At 40.0% G+C, this 23,498-nt stretch overlaps 1 protein-coding gene across 1 annotated transcript; it reads left to right on the top strand.

Moving 5' to 3' along the window:
* Positions 1 to 491: 491 nt before the first annotated feature.
* Positions 492 to 17,944, top strand: slc35f4 (solute carrier family 35 member F4). Its single transcript, XM_019259464.2, has 7 exons — positions 492 to 881; positions 14,511 to 14,811; positions 15,358 to 15,577; positions 15,682 to 15,807; positions 15,917 to 16,109; positions 16,500 to 16,589; positions 17,156 to 17,944. Exons 1-7 carry the CDS (start codon positions 653 to 655, stop codon positions 17,395 to 17,397), a joined length of 1,401 nt encoding a protein of 466 aa, XP_019115009.1. The 5' UTR covers positions 492 to 652; the 3' UTR covers positions 17,398 to 17,944.
* The last annotated feature ends 5,554 nt before the right edge of the window (positions 17,945 to 23,498 follow it).

Below are 23,498 nucleotides of genomic sequence, written 5' to 3'. Positions count from 1 at the left end.
GAAATTAGGATGTATTTAATCTTTATCTTTGATGTTTCTATTCTAAGAACTGACTGGTTATTATTAGACTAATTCACTCACTCTTCCAGTGATTGATTTTCAGAGGCAAAAAAAAAGAAGCTTCTTTTTAGATCAATACATCTCACTTCAGAATATTACAGGAATATCAGGGTGGTACCAAAGGATGCTTTGAAGTCAAATGTGGAAGACCATGAGAAACTACAGATTCCACTCAGCCAATGACGAAGAAAAAGACAAAGAGAATATTCATTGTTAAAAACAATAGACATTATTTCATGATTATATAAGAGAAGAACTACATGCAGTAAAATACTGTGATGATTTTTGATTTCACGAAGGTTTTAATAAATGCTGACTGCAGCCAAGTGTCTTTTTTTTTTTTTTTTTACTTCATTTAAGTGAATTCAAAGCATGTGATAGTAGTGACACGCCCCCTAGTGTTTCATGTCAGCCAGGCTCCTGGAGTTTGATAACCTTGCTCTGCGACCGGGAGCATCACTGAAGGAATGTGAATGTGTGTTTGGGTGTCCTCCTCTTGTTGCTAATTGTTGATGCAGTCCAGAGGGTCCTCTCGCATGGTGATTAAGGCTCATTCCAGCTTTCATCTGATCTCTGTCCGCTCGGACCTACAATGATAAGCACCGAGAGTGTTTTGGAGAGTGGAGACCAGCCTTGCATCCGGCTGGAGCCTCTGAAGACCACGCACTTGCCGGGCAAGGCGACGCCGACCGGTGGCAGCTGCGCTGCTCTGGTGGACGGCAGCCCCAAAGTGACAGCCAACGGGGTGCACGACATAGAGGACCGGATTCTGAGGATCACCGGCTACTACGGCTACAACCCAGGCTACTCCAGTCATAGAAGTGAGTGAAGAGAAAACAAAGTATGATGATGGGATCAGAGGATGCGACAATCTCACGCCTGCCCCTGCCAGGTGTGAGATAGCATGAATTAAAGAGACCAACATTTTACCAGAATATTATGATAATATATGTGGAAATATGTTCAAGGGGATTTTATACCAAAACGGGAAAATAAATATGCAGTTAATGCGGTGCCAGTGGTGTGTGGAGGGAGAAACAACGCACGAATCTTGTTCTTGCAAATTAGTTTTCATTTAAATTAGGCTATTGCAAAATCCGTTATTGCAAACACAGCTAATTGGGTTTCAATTAAGGCTATTATGGAGCACCATGATGTCAATCACTGCGTATATCAGCTGGAGGCTGGATGATGCGCAAGGCCATCCATCTGTGTGAGACACAACATGAGAGAGAGAGGGAGAGAGAGAGAGAGAGAGAGAGAGAGAGAGAGAGAACAAATCTAACTCCTCCAGGCTATGTAATTATATACACAGCAAAGTGGCATGCACAAATGATGCTTTTTCAAATTCAATTTCAAAGTTAATTGTTTAAACTTCCAAACCAACCAATCCCAAAACAATAACTTACATGGCAGCCTCACATTGAATCCCAAATCTTTAATAAAAACAATCAATTTCCCCAAGTGCCAAATGCAGCAGCTCTCCTTGTCATGCATGTGAATATATGTGCTATATCTCCTGACATGCTTGAGCTATAGCAGGGCTTCTGTACGTTAAAGCTCCTTAATAATTTGTCAGTGGTTTTGATTGGTAGAGCAGTATTGTGAATTTTGCTGACACGGAGACAATGTCAGGGATTGGAGGAGAGAGCTGATGATGCACTTTGTTCAAGGGGTGATCTTGAAAATCTTGCCCTCCAATTCTGTTTAAGTATTGCCAGTGCTACTAAGATTATAACAGGGGAGAAGAATAACCATTGCAAGGCTCTGTGCCTGGCCAATTAGTGGTTTTACAAATGGCTTTGTGGTAATGAAGCAAAGTGTGCAGAGCAGGATTTCAGGCCTGTAGCATTAGACTAGAAACAGGTTCTCACCTCTGTGTTACATAATTAGCCTATTCATTGTATTGTGTCACCACCCTTTACTGAAGATAGGAAGGAACTGGAACATTATTTGAATAAATCCCCCCAAATATATAAATGGTCATCTCTCTAACTCCTCTAAGACTTTCTCCCTAACGTGTCCCTCTGGCTGTTACACAAAAGCTGAACAACAAATTCACGACTTAGAGAAACACATCTGGGAGATGTTCTCCCAGTGTTATGACGTTCCTTTCAAAATCTACTAGTCAACCCTTGTACTCTGTGACATAACACATTACACTGACACAACGTGTTTGAAGTCTCAAGGGAAGTGCGTGTATGCAGATAGGGGCCTCATTCAATCAAGAACAGTTCCAGCTGAGGCTTTTTTGGATGAGCTCTGAGCACCTCAATGGATTTTTAGATAGAGGCAGAGGAAAAGGAAATGGGCCTGTCTTTCATTAACTACCTCCTGTTTATTAGTGGTGTCAGTAGCAGTAGATTAACCATGAATGCAATCACAAACTTTAGTATTTATCTACAGATCCAGATGAATCGAATGAAAGAATACCTGATTAACAAGTGATTTTATTGTCTAACAAATAGAGGGAAAGATTTTTGGCTCTGGTACAGAAAGTGATTACTAGGCAAATGAAGACCTATAATATTGTTTTATGTGCACATCTTTGCTAATTATGTTAAATACAGAAGCCAGTTGAAAGCACAGCCACAAACTGAAATGAATCATTTAATCATTTTGGTCGACTTACAGACACACAGACACATTCATTGCTTTTCATTGGTTATTTTCAAATGTTTAAATGTCCTAAATGTGTGTTTGTTTCTTTGATGCTTGAATGGCAAGATCCACTATGTGACTTTCAATATTAGTCATTGAAACTTAGTTCAAAGAAATCTCATTTTATTATTTTTCATAATTTTTAAAGCAAAATGCCCCAAATTCCTTGCTTTTATCCTCTCAAATGTCAAGTTTCACTGCGTTTCTTTGATATGTATGATAGTGAACTTTATATATTTGGTATTTTGGACTGTTGGTTGGACAAAACAAGACCTATGACAACACTAAAGAATGAATTGCGAATATAACTGGTGGATTACTCGATAATGAAAATAATTGTTAGTTGCAGCCTAGTTCCCAGTATACAGGCCTTCTGTCTGTCGCATCTATGAAAGATGGGGTGTCATCTGGGATGTAATTTCAGGTATAAGGAGCAGGTGTTGATTGTAATAGCATCCATACCAAACCTATAAAAGCCAGTGTATCTGCGAGCGAAGGGGTTATTTGATTTGAGAGACATTTCCCATTACTCTCATAAAATATGGCATCTGTAGCCCTGCATTTCTCTATCTATCCATCAACTGATGTTTGTGCATGCCAGAGTCAACAGAAGGTATTCCTCAGGGCAGCATACTTGTCACCATATTTCCTGCACAGCTATTAAACATGCTGTTGCTGATTCTGTCACTGTGAAGGACTCTGACTAAATTACTTGTGTGCACATGCGTCCTCCTCATTTCTTCTTAGAAATAAGACTGTGAAAAGTCACTTAAGAAAAAAAAACCTGTTGCCTGAAAGTGTCACATTTGTTTAGTTTGTTTCGTTTACACATTTGTAAACTTTGAAAATCTCAGTCTGTTCATTTCGCATAAAGGGTAAGACAAAGAAGCACGTAAATAGAATGGGCGGCTCATCCTGCCAAGCCTGTGGGGTAATGATATATTTAGTAAAATTCTGTTGCCAGTTTATTATTGCCACTTGCCATCTGCGTTGAATTAGAAGATGCCTCTAAGGGGGATTGTGGACTACATTTGGTGACAGGGACCAGGTGGTAATACATACATACATATATACATATATATATATAGTTATATATATAGTTATATATAGTTATAGTTATATATAGTTATAGTTATAGTTATAGTATTTACTTATAATAAATTTGTGCAGTGTTAACATATAAATATAAGAACAACAATCAAGGTGCAATATTTCCTATTGCACCACTTTATATAGAAAATAACAACTACAAAATTGAAGTGAATTTGACTGAATTTGAAAGGTCAGCATATTCTAACAACATCCCCATTTATCTCCTACTGACAAAGACAACAATGGCGTGTGCGGCAAATGCTTCCTCAGCCTCTCCTGGAAAAAAAACAAAACATCACAATCATTTGCTCTGTATTTTGTTTTGAATAGCTAATTTGGAAAAAGCTGTAGTGCTGGCATGCTCCCTGCTGGGTAAACAGGTATGATGCAGGAGGAATGACAGGTACTTGTAATGGCAGTTCCACTCAGCACTGTGCCTGTGGATTTCACCGCTGGCTTCTCAGCAAGACAACAGGACACAAAGGCACTCAGAGGAAAATTATGAAGGAAGGGTGTAAAAAACAGCCATTTATCACAACGGGGTGTGTTTTTATCTGCATTTTTGTCTGTGGAGAAAGTCTTATACAAGAGAGATATACAAAGAAAATGGACATCTCTTGATCCTTTCATGCTTGTACTGGTTGGTGACTCACTTTTGAAAGCATTTTTAAACCCATTTATACATGGCTGTAAACACTCAGTGAATTTTCACTTTCTTCTGCAAACATTCTGTACATGCATGCATTTATTTTGGACTGTCCCATTCCCATGCTTTCTCACTCAGTGCTATTTATAACCAGCATAGCATCGAATGGGATGTGAGCTTTGCCTGAACGACTCCTGGAGTGCTGTTAGTCTCACATGCTCCTGGGAACGAGCAAAAGCACCCTGAAAGCAATGCGTGCAATACTTGTCCATACCAGTTACAGTATTGCTGACCTGTACTCATGCCATTGTACTTTTGGTCATATGTTGCAGTAATGTGTGTCCAGTGACTGAATAAAATTGGCTGGTTGCAGCATTTTCCTTCACAGTCCAAGCAAGGAACTGTATGTCATCCAAAAGTAATATTACATAATAGAAGGGCAGAGTATGTGAAAGGTTTGTAATGTCCTGTTCATCAGTCCGAGTACACCAGCAGTCTTGTCAGTAGCCCAACACTGCCATCTTGTGGTCCGTACCAACAACAATAAAATGACGATTCACATGCCGCAGCAAAATGTCAGGGACAGTACTTAGTGTAATTACTACCTCCATGTTTAAATAAGCATGAAAATACATTTTCATACCGCAGCTCATTGTGCCTGCAAAAGCCAAAATGATCCTTAGACTCTAAAAAAATGGTTTATTTCTCCCAAATGACTAAAACACACATGTATCCACTTACCCATAATGATATCTACTCATTGGGATAGTTTATGTTCTTTGGGCACAAGCTTTGAGATGAGTGTCCCTGACATTTCTGCTACTGCCCAAATCAATGGTGGTTACAGGAATTAAAAACATAATGCTCAAAGCATTAAAAGAAAAATGCAATTTAAAGAACTCGACTTGTCTTGGCTGAATTACCAACTGGCTTGAGTTGGCAACTGCACTGGGGCCTCAAAACAGTTAAGGGTCCCAAGAGCCTCAAGTAGACTGTGTGTCAACTGTTTTTTTGTAATTTGATTAATTGCAAATATGTTTAAAAGTATCAACCACACATGTGACTCAAACTATTTAGTCCAAGGGTCAAGCAAGTAGAGTTCTTGGACAAGTCGAGTCTAAAGACAACTCTCTCATATCTGTGGTTTTTACTGAAATGTAACGTTACAATGCCAACGTTTTATTCTGGAGATTGTGTTGATGAGTGAGTCTTCAAATGACGGAAAGGTCGATGTTGTAGTCTAACTGTCAGAAATCTCTGATGAGCAGGTCTTGCATTCAGCAGTTTGATTTTCAACTTCACACACAAACACAGTTGAACCAGAGTTGTCAAAATAGTGACGAGTCAAGTCAACATCTTTGATATCAACCAACACAGGTGCAGCATTTTTGCATAATCACATGGCCTTATCTTGTTGATGAGCTCTACATAAAAATCTAGTTTTAGACTTTAAAACCTTAATTATTTTTTGGTTTATATTGTACTCTCAGTGGACATACTCTAAATAAAATTGTGTTTAATCAAACTACCACAAAGTGACACAGGTAGGACCAGGCAGTATTTAAGCATAGAGTACTTGTTGGTCTTCGGGGAAATAATGAAGCTGTCATTTGCAGTATAGCCTGCAGTGTGCTTTATACTTAATAGTAATTTGGAGGTGCCTGGATACATACATAAATACACAACAGGGACCCAATAGAGATTTGCTGGGGCCAGCCAAAATCTTTAGTGACCTGACACACAGTACTAAAACATATGACCAATAGCACACTGGTATTAGTACAAATCGTTTTGTAACTCCTATAATGGAAAAATGTTGCATGCATTACTTGGAAGGTGCTCTTGCCCTTGAGAGGCCTAACATACTAATCAAGCCACATCCATCTCAAAAGTCCACTCATTTCCACTGGTGGTAGAAAAATGTTCAGCATGTACACTGTAATGCTATCCAACATACGTATTCACCACTAGGTGTCCTCATTATCCAATGTTCTAACTACATTGAGTTGAGTTGATAATATGATATCCAGTGAGTGGAAGCACATCTAGTGGTCAGCACCTGATTCATGGTCTGTCCAGTCCTCACCACAGCTGAAATCAGCTGCAGATATCATTCATCCCTCTGTTTCTCATCTACATCCTCCTTCTCTCCTCCTGGTCCTCGTTGAGATGTGATGAGTAACAGAAAGGGGCAAAGACAAAGGAGCTTGCACCATAAACTGAGAAGCATTGGGTTAATCTAAATGACAAAAGATCCTGAATTGGTTCAGTGCGTCAGTACACAGGAGGCCCACTGTTGCTATGGAGGTAAAGAGAGAGGATGCTGTACTATTTCGTGCTTTGATCTGGGATGCAATAGTATAATTGTGTTTTGATTCAACTTTATGGTCATTTTGGAGCTGTTGTTTGCGGTGCTGTAATTTTAGTGTTATGCTGAAAAACATACAGGTTTTGTGTTGGATATGATGCTACTGAACCTAAAATACACGACAGAGAAAGGAGCAATCATTTTGAGTCCTTTGTCTAATATTTGAAAGTGAACCGTGCCCTCCTGTAGTGCCCGTGCTCCAGGTATTTCTTTTAATCAGCTAGCGATTAGCATCCCGGCTGTGCTGACTGGATCGTTTTTCTGTCCCCTCCCTGTCTAGCTGTTGGCTCCACTCATCAGCAGGGTTATTTTTAAGTTTAACCCTCCTTGTCTCAAGGGATCCATACCCGCAGCTCATCCCCTGATTACACCTGACCAAACATTTGTTTCAGTCATGCTTGCATCACACACTTAATGCACAAACATTTTAATTAGGTTTCTCACAACATCACTTAAGACATTTTCATTAGTGTTCCACCAAGGGAAATAAGTGAGCTTGCACCTTGGCTTTGTCCTTAAAATGACAACAGAGTTTTACCTGTTTCAAAGTGTTTCCTCAATACTGAATTCTTCATTCAAACAAATATTCCCACAGTGTTACTGGAATGTTGCCCTGCATATTTTTTTCCATTGTAACAAACAGCCAAATAATATCGGTTGTCTCTCACAGGCTGAAGAAGGCACAATGATGTACTCTGATCTGCTATGCTCTCTGTAAAAGTGCCAGGACTTTGGCTGATGATCATTGAAGAGCAGAGACAGACAGGAAGGGAAGGACTCAGGATGATACAGATATAATAACAGACATCCTGGAGCAAGTATGACTGCAAAATAGCACTCATTTAGTATTCTTAACAAACCAACATAGACAAATAGCCATTGCACTTACTGTATTCACGAGTGTTTTATCTTACTCGGGTCATAGTGCTGCTGTTCCTGGCTTGGCTTGTATTGATTTTACTGGTGAAAAGGTAAGCACAGCATAGCATAGGTTATATTAAGATTATATTACAGGCTGCACGGCCTTGTGTGTCTGAGTGCACACACCAGACATTGATATGTCGCTGATTTAGAGGCCTGAGCAATATTACGGTCCATTAAATGTTCAGGTAGATAAACCGCAGCTAGAGATAGAATGGCCAGAGGGCTTTCCTTGAGATGGAAACTCCTGACCGCAGTCCTGATGATGACTCACTGAGCCCAAGCTGACCCTCCTCAGGTCCACACAAGCTACTGATGAACAGGTTTTCCTTGACTCCGCAACAGTGACGGCAAAATGATTGAAATCTTCAGTGTAAATATTTAAGGTAAAACAGTAGATTAACAGTCTTACTCAGAAATTGGTATTTTTGTAAGCTGTACATGTGCATTTTTCTTTTTTACAATGACGTTACTTGTGATGAAAAAGTAGCAAGTTGACAACTTTGCTAAGAGCCAAACATCAAGCAAGTCACTAACAGTTAATATTACTTACTAGTCTAACAGAAAGAAGCCCAGCTTGGCATATGAGCCAAGCCACTTTATTTCGCAAAGCTCTTGTCTACAACTAAAAGTCAGTCCCTAATTTACTCTTGCTTGGTCACTTTTTACATTTATTAAGAAGGGAATACTTCTCTCTAGTTATTTGTTATTTGTGGAACTCCTTTGAAAAGCACAGCCTTGTGCTCCAAGTAGTAAAACCATTTGTTACTGTCAAGTGGTGGACAAATTATTTGTCGTTACTTCCAGGGTGATAAATTTAAGTCTTGTGGGTATAGCAGCTACTTACAGGCCCCAACATTTACTGAGTCCATAGGTTTCTAACACCTACCTGAACCCTGGTAAGTTTGGCTCGTCTCCTGCAGTGCAGTCGAGCTGAGTATTTGGTACCACAATTTCCCTCAAGCAACATTAGATTTTATAGAGGCAAGTGGATATAGTACTTTAATATCTTTAATGATCCATCCAATGCTGCTGGGTCTGCTACTGTTCGTGAGTTTAAAGTCTAGCAAAGCATTATATATTCCAAGCTTAGCCATTAGATGGATGTAGTGAGATAAATAGTACTGTATTTCTCTCTAAAATATAAAAGAGTAATGCTGTTAAGTTTCATAACCAGAAAATATTCCAGTTATGTACAAACATTTTACTTAAGAACAGTATTTGCTATGCAGAAGGACTTGCAGGTGCAAAAAAGTGTTGATGAATCCAATGGAAAAGCAGGATCATATATTGGACTGGGAGGAATGACAAACGGAAACTGTGTTCACTTGTATTTTATAGTTAAACTGAGAGGAATCTGTGACAGATAAATAGTGATTAAAATCTATGAGATCCATTCTTGATTTAAAGAGTTACATATCATACAGTACAAACACGGGTACTGTAGTGGTGTAAGTACCTTGTGGGCAGACTTCCCCTTATCCCTCTTCTAAATACTAAGCACTGGGATTATTTCAGTGGATGACAGAATTTACATTTCTAGGACTATCATATCTTTGTGACAGTTATCTTTTTCATGGCTCAATTGATTAACGCTGCAGTGGCGAAAGCAACAGGAGAAAGCTCTGACTCTCGAGGAGTAGTGAAGAGCAGGAGATGTGCCAAGAAGAGAGAGAGAGGGGCATTGGAAGACAGAGGACAAGAGTATATATATATATATAGAGAGAGAGAAAGGGGTGAGAAGAGCCTGGTCAGGTAGAAAAGAGATGGGAGGAGGAAGGAGAAAAGGAGGGGGCAGCAGCTAACGCAGCATAATTAGCCCGGGCTGCTTGGTTACCTTCCAAACAAAGCTGCTGATTTGTGGAGCAAAAGAAGAGGAGGGGAAAAGTGAGAGAGAGAGAAAGAGAGACAGAGAGAAAAGAGGAGGGGGAGGATAGAAAGAGATGAGGGGAGTGATTGCGCCATGCCACACACACTTGAAGCTCAGTCTCCCTTGGAGACAGTGGCAGCGCTGGATCACAGCATGACAGTGCAACAGTAGAGTCTCCACTTCACTGCACTTCCACTGAGCTATCTCCACTGAGCTGTGTCACTATCCAGACAGACAGAGACAGAGAGAGAGACAGAGAGAGAGAGAGAGCACCAGTAATAGAGCGCTGGGCCGGAGAGGAACGAAGAGTCAGGACTGGAGTGCTGGAAAAGAAGACAGGAGAGTTGACAGAGATCTGGGAGGAGGAGGAGGAGGAGAAGGGGGGGGCGGGCGGGGGGGTGCAATCAAGAAGTGTGAAGAAGAAGCGGAGGAGTCAGGAGTCTGAGGATGCACGGAGCTAGGACGAGGAGCTGCTGAGCGTGCAGCAGAAGCAGCAGCAGTCCAGCCACACTTACACACTCACACACTCACACACACACACACAGATACATACACTTCCCAGGGAAGGACAGTGTGTTGTGCCCTCAGTGGAGGATGAAGAAGCACTCAGCCCGAGTGGCTCCTCTCAGCTCCTACAGCACTCAGGTCCTCACCTGCCCCATCTCTGAAGGTAAACTGAAAGAACCAGAGAGGCCCAAGATGCCATTTATACTCAACTGTGTGTATTTTGTGTGTATGTGTGTTAGGATGAACAGAGTTATTGGCAGGAGTCGCTCAGATTGGCTGCTTACAACTTTAAAGCACTTTTATTTGAATTATTTCTTTTTTTTATGTGACAACGTGATATTTTCTATAAAGCGTCATATGCACTGAAGTGTCACATAGGGTTATGGTTATGATAATAAATTTAAATTTTTAAGTATTAAGTATTTTCACCAGGACTTTGAGGTTGCTGGCAGAGTTTTAAAGCTTCATGTGTTGACAGGAAGTGTAGTTGTAACAGCAGCATATGTTTGCTTGTTTTTTGGCTGCCCTGTGTGGCCTAGCACTGATGTAAAAAAACAACAACAAAGACAAACAGGCTCAAATCAGCTGCTTTCACATCTGTTCAGGTCTCCGTCATTCATCTTACTAATTCATCAGTATCATGATAACCATGTTACATATTCTGACCTAATTTAGATAAAGCCTGCATGCTGTTTGACCTGTAGTAAGCCTGCCCAGCACTGCAGACATAACTGAGCTTCATGCTGGATTGAGTGGGGGGTCTATTCATCAATGTCGCTGGCATGCAGCGTCAGTTAGCGGGGATAAAACACAGGATGGATTGAAATGTGAGGTTCGAGCAGCATACTGCGTCACACAGAGTCAATAAACTCTGTTAATGGGTGCCAGTATATGCATCACTGTGATTTCTGTAATGAAATGGCATGTTGTTTCTGCTCCCTAACATGCCTTTTTTCAGCCATAGTGAGCGAGTCATCTATTCTATGTATGCATATAAAGATTTTTCAAATTCTAAAGAGGTAAATATAGTATTAGTTAACATTATAACCTACATACAGTACAGCTTTTAAGCTACAGCTTTTTAAATAAATTCTGTGGATCTTTGTTTGCCAAAGGTGGAGAGGAACTTCAAATATAGTCATATCTAACCTTAATCTTAGTGTTTTTATGTATTTGTGGATAGTCTATATATCATATTTTAGGCATTTATAATTTTATATGATGACATTTAATTACCAAGACCTTTGAAAAAATAAACATTGGCTCATAATTATATACCAAGTGATTTCTGACAGCTTGTGCTCAATTAATGAGTTTAAGTAGTACTACTCTGTAATTTGAGCAGTTTCCTAAGCAAGTACGCTTACTCTGAGATGACCGAAATTAACCTCAAATAGCACTTTTTCTGCTTTAGTAGACCTTTTCACCGCAATACTGTGCTGACGGGGATTATTGTTTCCTTTGCAACTTTTTAACAGTGATATATTAGTCAGCAATAAGATTGTCTGTTATGAGAATACAATTTTGGCCATGAGAGCTGCTTTTATGAGGCAGGGGAATAGTAGAGTTATAATATTACTGCATCTTGGCACCAGATCAGCCTGTAGTGGCTTTTTACCTCAGGACAGGAGAGCTCGTATCCAAGACTAAAAGCTTCAGTTTAGTTGGTGCAATGAAACACGAACCGTCTTGCTTGGTGGATGAGAAGAGGCGTAAAGGAAAAAGAATGAAAGAGCTGCTTTTCTCTCTTCCAGAAATTTCAGATCTCAGTTTTCCAGTTAGCAACCACCGGGCTCATTAGGTTGATTAAGAATCCTTGCTGTGACAGAATGTAATTAGACCAAATCCCTTGATGATCCTGTAGAAAAGAAAATTGTATCGGTGTTGAACATTTTCTTTTACCGTGTACCAGATCTGCTCCCAGCTGGGATATTTTGTAAGGTGAAACATTTTATCTAAGGGTTTTTCTTTTGAGGTGATAGTCACAGTCTGTAATGAACTGAACTAACAAAGAGCTGAGCTTAATTTAAGCATCATTAGTTTTACACATTTCTTTTGATTTATCATTTATAGTTTAAAGGCTTTTTTTTTAGCCTCTTTCAAACACTGTGTTGCGAGTGGGAGATTTTAGTTCTGCAGTGTGGATAGACTTAATGCCAGTGCTGCACTGATGCAGCGTAGTGGTAACTAATTACATTAACTCAACTACTTATGTAATTTCCAGGTACTTGCACTTGTGTGCTACATGAATCTTTCCATTTTATTCTACTCAACTACAATTTAGATCCCTTTTTCCCCACTACTTTTATCTGACAGATATAATTACTGGTTACTTTTTTTAGATTTTACATAAAACACATGATAAACTTTTAAAATACACATTTCATTTCCCATCTAAACTTTTTAGATTGTTTTAAAATAAATAATTCAAATAACTGCTTAAAACCAGAAGATGTAGAATTTTCCAATATTTCACAAGAAGGCAAAGATTCAAAATGTGAATACAAATGTGTGTAATCTTCTAATATCCCTCAGATATATCCTTTGGATTAGATCCTTTTGAGGCAGCCTGACCCTTAAGTTGGTTACTATTGGACCAAACTGCCTAACTGTATAAAAAGTAGTTCAAACAAGCTCTAACCTGACCAGTTACATCAGTGGAATACTATTTATGCATCGATGAATCAGATGGATCATTCTGTCACAGAGGCCGGTATTCTGTAGAATGAATACTTTTGATATTTTAACTACATTTATGTGATAATATTTCTGTGCTTTTACCTAATTGGGATCTTAAATGTAGGGCTTTTATTTTTAATTTGGCTTTTTAACATTGTGGTATTGGTGCTTTTAATTAAGTAAAGGATCTGACTACTTCCTCCACTACTGCAGTGACGTGATTGTAATCTGTGACTTTATATTCACTATTCTTTCTCTGGTGTAACAGTTACAGCCATCACTTAGCTTTAATACTCGCACTGGGTGCCAGCAATGATCTCATGCATTCATTAAGCTTACAAAGTAACATAAGCAAGACTATTAAGTAATTTTCTGAAATTGATCAAAGAGTTTGTACACCACAAACCTCGTTTGTGTGAAGTACACTGCGTTTTCCTTTAATGAAATACTTTTGGGTACAATCCACTTTCATTAGACCTGTCAGTACTTGTACTGCCTTTCCTTCTGAGGTCTCATTGCAGATAACAAACAAAAGACTATTAGATGCAATAATGAGCACCCCTGAGATACCCTGCTACTGTAGAGGGGAAATACTACAGGTACAAGTGCCAGTGCTTGCAGGGCTCTCGTGTCTGTAGCCTTAGTGGGAATGGCAGAGCTTCACGTGCTGAGCTAGCAGAGAGAGCACAGGCAGCAGACATCCAGCACATGTCATCTCTTATTCCTGCCCTGGTGTAAATTGATCACGTTGTTGAAAGTTAAAAAAACGGATCTGAGCTCTCACAAAATGCTCACACACACACACACACACACACACACACACACACACACACACACACACACACACACACACACACACACACACACACACAGCACTTTATTATACAGCACAGTTAAGGTCTATCTATCTATCTATCTATCTATCTATCTATCTATCTATCTAGGCAACATTTTCATAGCAGTACTGTACCAGCAGTTAAAACAGTGGCTGCCAAGGTTGACATGACATTCTTGAGGAATGACATTAGGTTAGGTTTACTCTTATTTTGTGGGCATCGGGTTTCTGTACACATCTGACTACAATGGATGTACAGTATGTGCTGGATCATGAGGCAACAAGGCTATTTATGATGTGCACAGCCACAGATGCTAACCCAATACATTTTAAACAAAGCCTTGCCCCATGTGTTAGTAGCTTTATAGAAAGAAATGCAAACTGTGTTAGTGATTGATTAATAAATGTTTATATGTTGAACCCCTGCCAGGCAGACAGAAGCTACATCCGGTTGTATATACAGTATTAGGCATACAGAATATGCAATATGAATAGGCTGCTATATGATTTAGGAACAAGGCTGTGAGACTGTTCTTATGCACAGCAGTGCAAGTAAGGCTTTGAGCTGATGTTAAACAGCTATAATGTTAATGTACCAAACTCACCCTATTAGTTTAGCATGTTAGTACTTGCACATGTTATCCACTGGTGACCATGAATGCCTGTACAAAATTTCAGGGTAATCCATCTAAAAGTTGTTGAGATATTTAAGCCTGGGCCAAAGTGGCGTCCAGACCAACATTTTAGTGACAAGTTTTATATTTGAAAACTTTCTTAAGTCACTTGCCTTTGAATAGGAAGCGGAGTCCGCATGTAGAGGTGCTGCGATACATTTTCTGTTATTGTCTTTTCTCCTATTGTCTCCCATCAGGAGAGGACGGTTCAGAGTCTCATGCAGAGACACCAGGCAGCGAGACCAGTGGAGAGAGCCGGTCCTATCAGACATGTACCAACACAGCTCTGAAGGTGCTGGGTGGTCTGCTGATGGTGCTGTGTATCTCCTCCTCCTGGGTGGGTACCACTCAGCTGGTTAAGCTGACCTTCCAGTCGTTCTCCTGTCCCTTCTTCATCTCCTGGTTCAGCAGCAACTGGAATATCCTCTTCTTCCCCATCTACTACTCCGGACATGTGGTGATCACAAGGGAGAAGCAGACCCCCATTCAGAAATTCAGGTAAACTGCCAACAATTGGATTTCTGAGAACCTTTTACAATAAGCTTTTTTGGTATGTGTGCTCACCACGGTAGCTGTTACCTGAAAGGACTACAGTCTAGCCAAGGAGACAGAAGTTAAGAAAGCTGTAATAATCACTGCGGTGGAATAAAAATGAAATAGAGCTTCTTTATTTGACATTTACATGTCATTCACGTGTCAGTGAAGTCAGTCAAAAAAACAAAGTTAAATCGTCATCTCGTAAAATAAAGTAATAATCCCACCGCCACAGTTAAAGTGTCATTTCACAGTAAACTGATTACCAAAGCAGCTCCACTAGTGACCCCTAGAGGCTTTGCTGCTCTTTATTGTCGGCTGGAACAAATTTTAAACCACCTGATTGTCCATGAGGAACCAGGCAACTAAGCAACCAGCATTTCCATCATCAAAGCATGGTCCTCTTGATAGCAAGCCTAAAAGCCTGACAAACAAATACACTTGTTTCCAAATGGAAAAACAGGTTGACATAACTTCCTTTACCCTTATGTGGTTTGTTCCATCTAACAGGGAGTGTAGCAGGCTCTTTGGGGAGGACGGGATGACTCTCAAGCTTTTTGTAAAGAGGACAGCGCCCTTTTCAATCCTGTGGACGCTGACCAACTACCTGTACCTCCTGGCCTTGAAGAAGCTGACCGCCACTGATGTGTCTGCCCTTTACTGCTGCCACAAGGCCTTCGTCTTTCTCTTGTCCTGGATTGTGCTCAAAGACCGGTTCATGGGTGTTCGGGTATGAAAGCATGAACAATTATAATAACACTTTCAACAACAGTTTCTTCTTCTTATATATTGGGAATAATGATGCCACTAATGGCTCTGAATCTCTAACTGCAGATTGTGGCAGCTATAATGGCCATCACAGGTATCGTCATGATGGCTTATGCTGATGGTTTCCACGGTGATTCCTTTGTGGGTGTGGCATTGGCTGTGGGCTCGGCCTCTACATCAGCGCTCTACAAGGTTAGTCCACTAAACACATTACAGGTCGAACCATTTGTCTGATTGCCTTTGCGCCGATTTTAAATACTTATATAGTCACTGCTGTAACAGCTGTGTCCTCACCATCCAGGTGCTGTTCAAGATGTTCCTGGGCAGTGCCAACCTTGGAGAAGTCGCTCACTTCCTTTCCACTATGGGCTTCTTCAATCTCATCTTCATCTCCTGTGTGCCCCTCATCCTCTACTTCACCAGAGTGGAACACTGGGGCTCCCTGTCCTCACTGCCTTGGGGATACATGTGTGGGCTGGCAGGACTGTGGCTGGGTGAGAGTGCATATCTTGAAGAAGAATGACGATCTTGATTCCACCCATGAGCAAAGCATTTTGAACTCATTTATTTAAATTGTTTGTTTTATCTGACCAACAATTCATCCTGAGGGGAACATGAATGTATGTACTTAATTTAATCCACCCGAGACAGTCTGAACTAAAGTGGTGTGCCGACCAAGTGATTGACAAAATATAGGAAGTTCTCACATTTGAGAAGCTGGCTAACTTCTGGCATTTCTGCTGAAAAGAACGACATAAACACTCAACTGATCATCAACATTGTGGCAATTTCTTCAATAAGTTGATTGATTCATCAATATATTGGCTAATCATTTCAGCTCTAATTCATGTCTTTGTTTTTAACCCTTTTTTTGTCTTTTACAGTGTTTAACATCTTGGTCCATGTTGGTGTGGTGCTGACATACCCCATTCTCATTTCCATAGGGACTCTGCTCAGTGTACCAGGCAATGCAGGTAGGGTTTCTTTTTGTGGTTCAAGTATTACCTCCAATTTTCTGGTTATAATTTCTTGAGTATTATGGTGGAAATGACCGTGATTGTGAAAATGAGAGTAAATGGCCACACATACTGTGGTTTTGTCTTGAGAGGTCAGCACTTAGGGCCACTGTAGCAAACAGATTACACAGCAAGTCTGCCTCTTTCATCCTGGAAACCCAATCATCAATGTGCTTAAACAGACCCTGCAACTATTCAATCGCTGAGGGAGGATCAGGTTGCTAAGGCGACACTAAATGCCTGCAGACTAGTTCTTTTCTTTAACCATGATGGACTGTATGAAGGTCAGTGGGTTATGGCAACTTGTCCCTGGACTCCAGACCACAAAGACATAGGGGATAAAGTGGATCACTTTTGCTTATAAGCCGCATTTGCAAGACTCATCCTCTACAGCCGCAGTGTCCTGTGGTTTATCTTACTTTATGTAATTAATCTCAATTTGTTTTTGTTTCTCCCCCACCCTCCTGCCCTGTCCGGCACTTCGGCTCCCTCTTCTGTTCCTGTTTTTCTTTCATCTACTGTAGCCGTGGATGTTTTGAAACATGAGGTGATCTTCAGTGTGGTGCGCCTGGCAGCCACCTGCATCATCTGCCTGGGCTTTTTGCTCCTGCTGCTACCAGAGGAGTGGGATTCAGTCACACTGCGTTTCCTGTCCAACATCACAGATAAGAAGTCAGAGGAAAACGGCGAAGAGCTCACAGAGTCCAGTGTCAACACTCGAAGCCGCAGTCGAGCAAATGGCGCTGTCTCAATTCCCTTGGCATGACACGGCAGAGCTCTGCTTGTAGCCTCTGTTAACCAGCCTTGAAGCCCTCATGTTCTCCTATTGCCCACCCAGGAGGTGTGGCGGGATGTTCAGTCCTCATGGACTCTATCAGGAAGGCAGGAAGTATTGTCTTGAACTTTAGACGGAGATGGAGATGTATCTGTGTCTCTGCCACTTCACTGCAGGAGGGGAAACCAAGAACATTTATGGATCTTGCAAATTGAAAGGGTGGAAGTTATTTACTTTCTTGAAATACTTGCCACGCTCAGTCCCGTTCCTCGCACGTACCCAAACCAAGAGCTGTCTGTGCTCCCCTGACTTGCTCTGCGGACTGTATTCTGTGAATATAAATATTGGCAGGGCCAGTTTGGCTCAATCTTATATGTATTTATGATATTTATTTAGAGCTGTATCAATAAGAGTATTATTTTAAGTCTTATTGAATAGTATTACATACAAGAATGGCAATTATACTATGCGTAATGTACAGGCTATTTTGGTTTTATAATAAAAAACTTAAAACCCACATTCATAGCAACGTAGTTGATGTCAGGACCATGTATATGTAAATCATAAATATTTTGGAACATCTTTAATATTTTTCTTTGTTTTTACTCAAATCAGCATTGATAAAGATGCACACATTGCTGATGCTGCTACCAAAGTTTCAACATATACATATATACATTTTACAATTAAAATACACAGTCTATACTCAAATTCTCAATATGGATAAGAAAAATGTTAAAAGGATAACTCATGTGAACAAGGATCTCTCCTTGAGGACAACCAGACACGGATTAGATGTTGTATACACAGAGGAGACAGAAGTAGCTGTACTAAAATTACAATATGGAACATAAACAAATGGCAATATTAAGTGAATAATTTAAATACATTTTCAATAAATATTAAGTTGAATGTTTTAGACACTTGGTTTATATTTTATAGACTAACATTAGGCTAGCACATTTACACTTTATATACTGAATTTTATGTTGTCGGGGTGGACTTGGACTCTAGGCCTCAGTGTTTTTAAACTACTACTTTAACAACATGCCAAATGGCCATATGGTCTTATGTTAGCAAAAACACATATTTTGAAGCAGGTCTAATCACAATTTTTCGAAGCTGAAAATGTGCAAACGGCCCTTTAAGAGCAACTATACACTTGTATCATGGCTACATATTTTAAGCAGAACTAAGCTGTGTGGTTGACACTATATTAGTAATCAGTAAAGTGCATTGCATTGATCAATCAGTGACACTGTAGAATTCTCCTTGCTACATGACGCAATACTTCTCTATACTGGACCTAACACACATGTACTGCAAACGGAGGAAGATTGAGAATGATTGTTTCTACTATAATTCATCCTCTTCCACACACACACACACATACACACACACACACACACACACACACACACACACACACACACACACACACACACACTCAATCTGTCATAAAAATGCATGACTATGACTGGCAATGAAAAATGCCCATGGGACATGTTTTAACTATAAAGCAAATCACTGTGATAGGTACTTGTCAAAATGACTTTCTGGTGTCACATAGCACGGTGGCAAAATATCATTTTCATTCAAATAGTGCTACTGATGAGGGTGCCAGTAGAACAATTTGCCAGTGTTTCTCCATCACTCTTTGTCACACATACAGACACCAAGCGCACACACACACACCCAAGAGTCGACACCACAGTGCCATTATGGTTTCCAGAGTGCAGTCAGTGAGCTGAGACCTCTAATGAAGCATTTGCTGAGGTGACAGTTTCAGCTAAACAACTGTGATGGCATTTTAACAAATCAAAATAAATGAGCTAGAAGGAGTGGGGGTAATGTGAAATGTTTAAATCTTTATTCCATGATACTAGTAGTTACGATGCCAGCAGGATGCTGATATGAGACATTAGTCAGTCAGGACCCATATTTAATGAATTTAAAATACAGCTTTAGGCACAGTAACAAACGTCTTACTGGATACTTCAAGGAGTAGACAGAATATAAGTGAATTATGAAAAACCTATAAAAAATTAGCCTTACAAAACACTCTTACAAGGTCTGGTCATATTACAGATTCAATGCCAATCAGCATTTGATAAAAAGGGCCAGCAATCAGCACTTTTAAAAGTAACATGAGACAGCTAATAGTGCTCCAAAGGGGCCAAAACACTGTCCAAACTGCAGATGCATCAATGAAAAAAGCTAAATAATTTAAATAATAACAAGACCAAGAGTCTACAGCCATTCAAGCTGCCTTGGCACAGCAGTGGTTTGTGCTAAATGTTAACGTCAGCACGCTAAGAAGCTCAAGCGCAAAATAGTGAGGAATCCTCATCACAAAACATCTCACACCCTCATGCTCTATGCTTGCTCACTATCACAATAACATACTGATATTTTGTATAATGTTTACCATATTAGTTTAACGTGTTAGAATACTCAGCACTAAATCCAAAGTGAGGTCAATGGGAATATCATTGATTTTGTAGGTATTTGCTCATAAGGTTGAGATGTGAAAGCTTGTAGATACAGGATTCATTCTGTCCAATTAGCTACACAAACTTTCCCGACAATCCATCAGATACTTATTAGAGATTATTATAGCTACAAAATAATGTAATATATAAAGGAAACGGTCATGAAAATGTTCACCATGTAATCTATTCCAAACACAAACCAACCAACAAAGAAGAATATTCACATTTTAGTAATTTGATGTACAGTAAGTAAGGGCCAGCCTGAAGAACTGCTACCTGACATAATTATGACCCTTTGTAACAGAGTTTGTCTACCCCCTGAGGTTTTCTGAGTACTCGTGAAGTCAAATTTTTCACTCAGTTAACAATTTCCCAAAGAACCTCTCTCTCCCTTTATGCCTCTGGGCTTTCCATTGTGGAAGGGGTGTAGGGAAATAACAGGTTCTTTCAAGCATTAACTTCTGAGTTATAAAGTAACCTGTAGGGACAGTTGCCATAGAAACCTAGCTCATTATAATGAGAAAGACAAGTATGAAGGCAGGGATGAAGTACACCCCTAATCTTTTACCCACTACAAAAATGTTTTTTTTGCATTACTTTGGCATCAGACAAAGATGCTTCAGGACAAACATTATGTTCGCCAGCAGTGGAGACCACCAGGTTTGTGTGGAAGCAGCTGGAAGAAGTGGGGTCAATTTTAAAGGTGAAGTTATTCTTTAGCTAAGACAGTTTTTAGAGGAGGGGCCAAAAATCCACAGGGGATCAACAACTACACAAAAAAAGTCAATAAACAAGTGGACCTACAGTGACAGAACCTTCATGTGACTGATGAGAAGACATTAAAAAGGTGAGATTATTCATCATAATTAATGCCTAAAACTTGAAAGATATAATAAAGATACAGTACCTTCAAAACCTTTCATATCTTATTTGTGCTAGAGTAAAATCTAGTATGTCAGCTTGTTAGCTTAAAGACAGGGAGTGGGACAATGGGCTCCACAGGATCCAGACCCAGGCTGCGTAAAGTAGCTCCATGTAACAGCCTGCAAGAAAAGGGGGCACAGCCCAAACCACAATGGACCCTCCCTGCTCTGCAGGTAACTGTGGACCAGCCGTTGGGATCTCTGGGGCAGAGGAAGACAACCCTACCTCCACTGAAACAGGAAATAACTCTTTCCACACTCTCAGGTTAGTAAGTCTCCTGTCTCTAATTTTTCATTCCCACTCATTTAGACCTTTTTTTTTAATGGACCACTGTGTGCGGTTTTGATAACAGCGTGTGCATGTGTGTACTGTAAGAACCATGCTTTGCAGGAAACTTCCCACCAAAGCAAAGCAACAACTCAAGCATCATTCATTCCCATCCACCACGAAGACCCCAGGTCAGCATAGCAAAATCAGCTGCTTGATACAGTTTTATTAACATTAACAGGTCATTCTTGTTGCCTGATTCATTTGAGAAGTTTCACATCTGTTCAGTCCTGTGCTGGTACTCTGGCAGACATAATTTTGCATTATTGTTTCTGACTGGTTGTGATTTTTACCCAGACATCCCATCATTATCTCTCCTCAGGCACTGCAACCACTGGCCCTTCAAATTGGTCAAACAAGCACTGCCAATCAAATTGCCATGGTAATAGCAAGAAAAAAGAAAAGAAAAATATCACTACTGACTGTCCCAGCATCACTACACTCATGACATCTCAAAGCCCGATGAGGAATTTGATCTTTGTCGTAGGGCAGAGATAGGGGTGTCCAGCATTCTTCTACAATCGGCCAGACAGGACACTGTGGCACCAGCAGAATGATTCAGGTAAAGCATCTTGACAAAGTACGGAAGGGCTGAAGTGCAACTAACATCAATAATTCAGGTTGTACATTTTTATATTGAGGGTAAATCAAAGTGTACAGCAGAGAGATGGAGTGGAAAGAAATAGAGAGTAGAGATAGACAGTTGTGAGCTCTAAGTGTGAGTCCTTCTCGTCCCAGTGGATCTGATTAAAGTATTGGTGGAGTGGAAAGTAGGGTAGTCTACAGCCATGACAGGGCCTCAATGGGATCTATTTTCAGGGTACAGGGGACAGAAAAGCCATCACTATTAGATATCCACATAGACACAAAGTATAGTCAGATGATTCATTGTATCGAATTGTTTGCTTTAAAGGAAATATGTTTAGTACTATAAATCATACCCAAGTATGATTTGTAAAATGCATGTAAATGTGTCTTACAGTATTGGAATAGGTAGTCAGATCCTTTACCTAAGTATCAATACATTGACATAAAATGCACTTTTTGAAACCTAAATAAAAGAACACAAGTATTATCGGCTAAATTTGCTTAAAGAATCAAAAGAAAAAGAAAATAAATAGTTGTTTTGCAGAAAAATGGCCCCAGTGATATATTATCATGAATTACATTATTAGATTAACTACTTTATATACGGTTTGGTAGCTGTGATTCCCAACCTCGTTAGATGATTAATGTGCTTGGAAAGAAGAAAAAACTAATTCCTGTTACATAACACTTTCTTTATTTTTTATTTTATTATTCTACAATCTTTACTTTTCTTGGCAAAGTTTAGAGGGGAAATCTCTTTTTTTGCTTTTTTTTTAATAACACGTTTATGACACAAGCCAATAAGCACAGAAATACTGGCTTAATTTGAAACAATGCTACTACAGCTGTCAAATAAATGTAGCATAATAAAAAGTACAATATTTCCCTCTGAAATGTAGTAGAAGTATAAGATAGCGTAAAATAAAGATACTCAAGAAGTCCCTCAAAAATGTGCTGAGTTACTTTCCACTCTGGCCTCTGTGGTCTTTCTAGGAAGGGTTCCTGGAGGCCCAGACAGCTCTTACTCAACAGACTCATCGGCATCGGCGAGTTCACCTCCGTCAAGCCAGAGAGCAGAGAAGACAAAAGGTTTTCTACACAGTTAATGGTATGGCTTATTATTATTATTTTAATAAGGAAACCAAACTGAATGTGGTCTGCTGGTTAATTCCAACATCATTTGGCGATATAATTTGGCTTTTTAATTGGCGATCCAAATACAGAAGGGATCCAGAGAGTAAACCTTGTGAGAAGGCCCACAGAGAGGAACATCTTCTGGGATGAGACCACAAGAGAATATCTGGACCCCAGCTGCCTTCTGGACCCAAAATCTCTGCCTCACCTCTGTGAAGAAAGACTGCATAACCAGCCTGACAAACAGCTCCCGTGCAGAGGAGACGTAAGGATTCAAGCTCAAGGTCGAACTCAACGAACTGAACTCAACAAAGGAGACTGTCTTTAGACAAAAACTTAGCAGGGACAAATGAAAGGGAAATAGTGAGCGTAGAAGACAGGCATAAAACACAAACGGATAGTTGAATGTGGCCTGAGTCTGCCAGAGGCTGTCAGACAGGGAGGATAAGAGGTGCAAGAGGGATCTGGGACTATAAAATGGACTAAGAACACTTAGTCAACCTACAGGCACTATAAACAAAACTTGATGTTCCTGGGATATTCCTTGCATGGCTGAGTTTATGGTGCCCTCTACAGGACATGTGATGCACCAATGTAAGAATCTTACTGAGACAGTATACTGACAAT

The sequence above is a fragment of the Larimichthys crocea genome, chromosome XXIV, assembly GCF_000972845.2.
Source record: "Larimichthys crocea isolate SSNF chromosome XXIV, L_crocea_2.0, whole genome shotgun sequence".
NCBI lineage: Eukaryota > Metazoa > Chordata > Actinopteri > Sciaenidae > Larimichthys > Larimichthys crocea.
Note: the sequence above shows the minus strand (reverse complement) of the source record. Positions and strands in the feature narration are given on the sequence as shown.

Coding starts and splice junctions, on each gene's coding strand:
- slc35f4 (XM_019259464.2), top strand. CDS start 653: ATGATAAGCACCGAGAGTGTTTTGGAGAGTGGAGACCAGCCTTGCATC. Junction 882..14,510: donor AGGCTACTCCAGTCATAGAA/GTGAGTGAAGAG, acceptor GTCTCCCATCAG/GAGAGGACGGTTCAGAGTCT. Junction 14,812..15,357: donor ACCCCCATTCAGAAATTCAG/GTAAACTGCCAA, acceptor TCCATCTAACAG/GGAGTGTAGCAGGCTCTTTG.